This window comes from Cucurbita moschata, unplaced genomic scaffold, assembly GCF_002738365.1.
Source record: "Cucurbita moschata cultivar Rifu unplaced genomic scaffold, Cmos_1.0 Cmo_Scf00048, whole genome shotgun sequence".
In the NCBI taxonomy this organism is placed as follows: Eukaryota; Viridiplantae; Streptophyta; class Magnoliopsida; order Cucurbitales; family Cucurbitaceae; genus Cucurbita; species Cucurbita moschata.
The window spans coordinates 1,003,634-1,010,734 of record NW_019268564.1 but is presented as its reverse complement, the minus strand read 5'-3'; the positions used below and the strand labels follow the sequence as shown (position 1 = coordinate 1,010,734).

General features: G+C 36.2%; 1 protein-coding gene across 1 annotated transcript; it reads right to left on the bottom strand.

Moving 5' to 3' along the window:
• Window positions 1-3,790: 3,790 nt before the first annotated feature.
• Window positions 3,791-6,833, bottom strand: LOC111435303. The gene is made up of 4 exons (XM_023072747.1): window positions 6,466-6,833; window positions 5,555-5,608; window positions 4,180-4,239; window positions 3,791-4,094 (listed from the first exon to the last, which is right to left on the bottom strand). The coding sequence occupies exons 1-4, from the start codon at window positions 6,763-6,765 to the stop codon at window positions 3,966-3,968; spliced, it is 543 nt and encodes a 180-aa protein (XP_022928515.1). The 5' UTR covers window positions 6,766-6,833; the 3' UTR covers window positions 3,791-3,965.
• Between the last annotated feature and the right edge of the window lie 268 nt (window positions 6,834-7,101).

Genomic DNA, 7,101 nt, shown 5'->3' with positions numbered 1-7,101 from the left:
GACTAACCCGAAAACAAGGTTGCACTCTTATCCAACCTTAGTACTTTTTTTAAACAAAATTAAGAATATTTAACGTTTTTGTAACGAGATTAGTGATTCATTGATTGAGTTTTATGAAATTTTAAAAATTAACCTAAGATGGACGGTGAATAAGTAGAATTTTTTTAAATAATTAAAAAAAACCGGACAACCCTATCTATATTAATTACAAATTTTAGTTTTTCTATATATATATATAATATTTTCTTAACCAATTTTTTTATTTTGATTATTAGTTTAATTTATTTATCACCGTTTTTAATTTTAATATAATATATATATTCCTTTAATCATTTTGTTCAATTCAAAACCCTCTTGGAATAATCATTACCATACTTTTGAGATGTCAATTACTATAATATAACTAATTCCCATCATTACTGTTTTCCAATTTTTTCTTAAACAAATATATATAAATAAATAAATAATGTGCTGCTCGCTCTCCACCTACTTGACATTTCATGAGTGTTTCAAAATTATATTTGAGATAGAAAATTAGTTGAATGTTTGACGGAAAAATCGACATGTTTAATTACGTGGAGATAGAAACTTGTTAGAATGAGCTAGTTGAAGTTTCAGACGATTCTAACGAAAACCTCGGTTAGGAGATTGAGTCCTCTAACATGGCCAAACGGGAGAATTTGTTTGATCTTTAATTCTCTCCGAGGTAAAAAAAAACAGAAACGAACTGAGACCACATCTGAATTAGAGCGGTCTTAAGAATATGATGGTTACAAAATATTTAAAAAAAATTGAAAGTTACTACATAGTATACCTTCCTTTTTAATAGCCCAATTATAAGAACTCAAAAATTAAGTTGACCTAGTTTTGAGCAATTTTATCGCGGGTGATCTCTTAAATTTGTTTCTAACAAGTACGTGGGTGATGATAAAATATGCTAAAAGAACTCGGGTTGGTTTGTGGGAATGATTTTCGCTCTTAAAAGAACTTCAAGACAAATATGTAACGTGTTCAAAACTGTTCTAAAACGAGAAGATAGTTATAACGAGGCTGATAGTTTTGTCTCGTTGGATAAGAGAGAAAGTTTAAAACTAGAGATCGCTTTTGTATCTCGTAGTTATTAAGATCAGATAAGTCGTAAGGTCAAAATCCGGCAATTTTAAGAAACCAATCTCGCTGTAGCGGTCTTATTAAATAATTTACGATTAATATACATAGAAAATGAATGAAGATGAGACAATGAGAAGGGAGGGCGGGTGTGGGAGAGATGGGTGGGGTTTGTTGTATGGGGAGAAAAGCAACATTGCATTTTGTTCTCCATGGAAGAGGAAACCAAAGAGAATGGTAGGGTACCCCTTGTCTCATTTGGTATGTTTTTCGTGTCTCGCTCGGTTCGGGGAGAAATTATTCGAGGAGGTCGCTACAAATAGCTTTATATTGTTGGGTTAGGTCGGGTCGGGTCGGGTTTAAACATGTTTTAGAACTAATTCAATTGTCCGAGTTGTAAATTTTTCAACCCAGATAACATTTATAAAATAATGAACTCCATCTGATCCAATCATAAATTTTTTTGAGTTGGGTCGGTTTGAATTATTTGGATTAATAATAAATTCAAATTAGTTCAGCTCAACCCAATCTAGTTTTAAAGAAATCTCTAAACCAATCGAACACATAACGTTTTCATCTGTTTGAACCCAATCCAACACAAGTACAAGTGAGTTCATAACTAATGGGCTGAGTTGAGTTGATCGAGTTTTTCTGGGTCATTAGGTTTTTTTAACGTTCATAGAAATTGTAAAAATACCTCGATTTTGTATGGTCTAAAAATCGCACCAAATGACCAAAACTTAAACTAAAATGAGAGTAATTAACACGTAACTAGCTCTAATCTGAACGTTGGTCAACTAGTTAAGAAATATATGATCGAACGTTCTACGTTCAATTACTCGAGCGATCTTATGCTAGGAAGTAGGGCACAACACTACATTGGCCAAAGGGGTATCAAAAGGGACCCTCTAAAGAAGGAAGGTTTAGGTGCAAAGGGAGAGGGCCACACAAAAGCTTCAATGGCCAACATGAATGGCCAACAGCTCATACAATCCCAAAACTGAGCTGGTTTCAGCCCAATAGGGATTGACCCACCAATTTTAAGTTAGTTTAATTTGAACCCTAATTTAAGGATTTTTGAACCGTTTTAGGGTTAGCTCGAGAGACCAAATTGTCGACGTTTAGATGGTAATCAGTGGCTTATTCATTGAGTTATGTTCAGGGTTGACTAATTAAAGCTTTTTATTCCCGTAAAGTGGGATTACCAAATTGTGAGATCCCACGTCAGTAGAGAGGAGAACGAAACATTCTTTATAAAAATGTAGAAATTTCTCCTTAATAGACACGTTTTTAAAATTGTGAGACTGATGACAATACGTAATGGGTTAAACCGAACAACTACTAGTGATGTGCTCGGAGTATTACAAATGGTATTAGAGCTATGGGCCTCGAGGTCGGTGGATTGTGAGATCCCATATCGATTGGAGAGGGGAACACATTCCTTATAAGAGTGTGGAAACCTCTACTAGTGGATACGTTTTAAAATCGTGAGACTGACTACGATACTCACCGTAAATTGGTAAATTTCTTTTTTATTTCAAATATTAAATTAAGGTTTTTTTAAAAAAAAAATTCCTCCAATGCAATAATTGGAGACATCTCCATCTCAATCAAGCTAAAGCTTATCTCCAAAATTAAAATCATAATTAGTGTATGAAATAACTAAAAATATTAATTTTAAATAAGGAAGCTTATCTAAAAAATCAATAATTCAAGCTCAACCTTTAATTAAATAAAATAAATGAGCATCACTTTGAATTTTTTTTCTTCTAATAATATGTTTTTAGAATTTTCATTATTAATAATTGATGATATTTTTTTAGTGTCGATGACGACTTTTTGAAGTGATGCTATCATCGACGTTATTTTCTATCTGTATGCACATTTTGTCGGCATAATTGCAATATATTTTCATCACCAAACATCCATGATTTAATATTTTCACGAAACTACATAATCATTCAAATAGGAAATACCCAATCTAAGGCATTATGATGGGAAGGTATCTTGCAATCACATTAATCGAATCCTTAAACAAAATCTTAAAATTAGTGATAAAATCTTTGGACCGAATGCAAATTAATATTTTTAATCATATTCAAAGGGCATGAAGATTTACCCAATTTGGTACTTACTCTATAATCCTAAAATACAAGAGACCAAGACGTATAATCCTAAAAGACCAAGACTTTCATCATCCAACACTTCCCCTCGAACAAAGTACGTCTCCCCTTAATCGAGGCTCGACTCCTCTTTCTTTTGGAGTCTTAGTCATTTTTTTACTATGCCTTTGAGGAGGCTCGACTCTTTTTCTTTTGGATTCCTTTGTTCAACATTTGAGGATTTACCAATCTATTGGCACGATTAAATTTCATGGCTCTAATACCATGTTAGATGATTTAGGGCATGACTCTGATATCATGTTAGACTAACACAACTCTCCACAATGGTATGATATTATCCACTTTGAGCATAAGCTCTCGTAGCTTTGCTTTGGGCTTCCCCAAAAGACCTCATACCAATACCCATGATCATTCCCTAAAGTAGCTGATGTGGGACTTTCATCCTCCAACATTATGAAAGATAAACCTTATATTTTTCAAAAAATAAAAAATAAATAAATTAACTTTTTTTTTTTTTGTCCCATATAAGATTCTTTACTACGTGAGGCCTTACCTCATTATTGGTTTCAAAGCAAATGGCTCATTTAAATTTTACTTCAAAGAATGTAATCCCCATAGTCCAACCTTCCATGACATGATCAATGGAGCTCTTAAATAGCCTCCTATTATCCCTATCTCTCTCCATTTTTTTTCTCTCTTTCCCTCTCCAACTCTAACAATCACAATCACGAGTACCTAAACAAAAACTTCTTCATTGTCCTCGAAACTCAGATTTAGCGTTTGTAACTTGAAACCTGCGCTTTGTATGGTCTCGATCAAGCTCGAGGCTACTCCGGTCGATTGTATTGTTATTTGCTTTGTGAGCTAGAACAAGAGGAGAAGAAGAAAAAACGTTTAGGCGAGTTGGTAGAATACGGGTCGATTGCTAACAACTAATGATCATACAAACCTCAACAGATGCAATGCCCTCAACAACTTGAACCTTTAATGCAGTGGCACCCTCAGTTTGCTGCAGAAGAACATGTAAGAATATGCAATTTTATACTTCAATTTTACTTCAAACAATAACTAAACTTGAATTCGAAAAGAAGCTAATACATCATTTGTGCTCTCTTAGCATACTTCAAGATCTTCAAAAGAACTAGAACTTTGTAGTTAACTTAACACTTCCCTTTCGCTTCAGCACATAATACTAAATTTCAATGCTTTCGATATATCATCGAAGAAGTGACCACACAAAGATATACACGCATAGCATAGCAATATCTAACTTGATGAGCTGATTGAATGGGCAGAGATATAAGAAGAGTCGGGTAAAATAAAGTACCGTACTACCAAAGCACCAAATGTAATCCATTAAGAGTGAGTTTGGTACCGCTTTTAGAACGATGAAAAGTGCTTTTAACTAATAAAAGCCCATTTTCCAAACTTAGCTGTTTGGTCACATAGTCAAAAAGCAATTTTAAAAATCCTAAGATCACAAATGCTTTGGGAGGAAACACTCAGGTACTTGTAGAAAAAAGTTGATCAACTAAAATGTGAGATGTCACATCGATTGGAGAGAGGAACGAGTGCCAACGAGGAGAACGAAACATTCTTTATAAAGGGTGTGGAAACCTTTCCTGCGTTTTAAAAACCTTGAGGGAAAGGAAAGCCCAAAGAGGACAATATCTCCTAGCGGTAGGCTTGGACCGTTACAAATGGTATCAGAACTAGACACCAGACAATGTACTAGCGAGGAGGCTAAGCCCCGAAGGGGAGTGGACACGAGGCGGTGTGCCAACAAGGACGCTGGGATCCGAAGGGGGTGAATTGGGGGGTCCCACATTAATTGGAGAAGGGAATGAGTGCTAGCGGGGATGCTGGCCCCCAAAGGGGGGTGGATTATGAGATCCCACATCAGTTGAGGAAGAGAACGAATCATTCTATAAGGGTGTGGAAACCTCTCCCTAGCAGACGCGTTTTAAAAACCTTGAAGGGAAGCCCGAAAGAGAAAGTAGTCAAAAGAGGACAATATCTGCTAGCGGTAAGCTTGGGCTGTTACAAAGCTCTACTCTCAAAACTGTATCTCAAACTCGCTCCTACAATTATAAGCTTCAACAAATTCGTAGAGATAAAAGAAGAGCAAATCTCATTTCGGAAGTCATCAAAAATTGAGAGCACCATGATCTTATTTCGGTCTAATCGAAGTTGTAGACTCATCAACAGAAAGCAGCTCATCCATTGTAAAAAAAGGAAAAGAAAAAACTACGTTTCAAAGCCATTCGACTAACAAAAACCAAGCAACAAGACATAGAAGGTGTTAGGATGATAAGACAATGTACCTCCAACGCCTCAGTTACAGAAGGAATAGCTGATTCATTTAGAGTCCCCTCTGCCTTCAGAAACGAAAGTTAACCATTAGAGAAGCCTCAAGCAATTCAAAGTTTTAATGCTGCAAATCCTAGAATGGGCACAGTTCATAAACAACTTAAATATTTAAGAATTAAGGGAAAATTCAATTTTTGCCATTAAGTGAACAAGTCCTTGAACTTTTTGAACCCTATACTTGAAATAACTAGTCCATTTAATACCCACTTTAGCTAAGTTTCCAAATTTTAAAAAAGATAATTAACTATCTATACTCATTCTTGTAGATGGATTAGACTGTTTTTCAAGTATTAGTTATTCTAATCTTGTTGGATGATTTAAATCAGGAAGATTGGGCATTTTGTTGCTAAGCTTGGTTAGGACACGATCCTTCGTAACGATATTGTCCACTTAGAGCATAAAGTCTCTTGAGTTTGCTTTTGGTTTCTCCAAAAGGTCTCATACCAATAGAGGTCTCATACCAATGGAGATGTATTCTTTACTTATAAACTCATAATCAACCCCTTAATTAACCGACGTGGGACTCCTCTTCCAACAATTCTCAACAAGCTTGTGCACTAGGTTCGAGTGTTTTTGTGATTATGCTTGGGCATTTCTTTGATATGATTGTGAGTGTTTTGTTAGTTAACTTTTGTATGATTTATTGGTTGGTTCATGGGCGATTTCCAAATTTACTTTTGAAGATGAACACATAGTGAAGTTCATAATTTAACTTGAAAATTAATCTGACTACTTAGGTACAGGGCCAGAAATTGGGCGATTTCCAAATCAACATGCGCTCGCAATCTTCACCAAATTCGGAACCCTTTTTTCACCGACTGCTATCAGCAAAACACGCAGATAAACACAAAAAATTGGTATATACCTGAAAGAACATGGTGAGCATATCAGACGGCGAGACGGACACGGTGACCGCCGGCGTCTCTTCTCCTTCAACTTCTTGCTCTGGAACAGAAGCCTCCCCTTCGACCGCCCTCCGTTTTTTCAGGCCGCGTGACTGCCTGTGGCCATAAACCGCCGAATGCCTGAAGGAGGCGGCGGAGACGGCGAAGTTGGAGGAGGTGTGAAGAGAGATTGAAGATCTGAAAATGGGAAATGGAGTTGGATTTGCAGTAGCAGGGCGAGAAACGGAGTGAAATATGGGGAAGGTGGAGATTGAAGCCATGTTCTTGAAGGTTTCTACGTGGGGGTGAAGTGTTTGGGATTTCTATCCGCTTATCCACCTGCACGCACGCAGCCCTTTTCTAAGTCATTTTAAAAAATATATACTTAATAATTTTTTATAAGTTAGATCAAATCATTTGTAACCACCAAATCCATTACGAACAGATATTGTCTGTTTTAACTCATTACGTATCGTCGTTAGCCTCACGGTTTTAAAATGCGTCTATAGAGAGGGTTTCTACCCCTACTCCGACCAGTGTCTCGCACCGGACACCATCCAAGCCCACTGTTATCAGATATTGTCCATTTTAGTCCGTTATGTATCGGTGTCAACCTC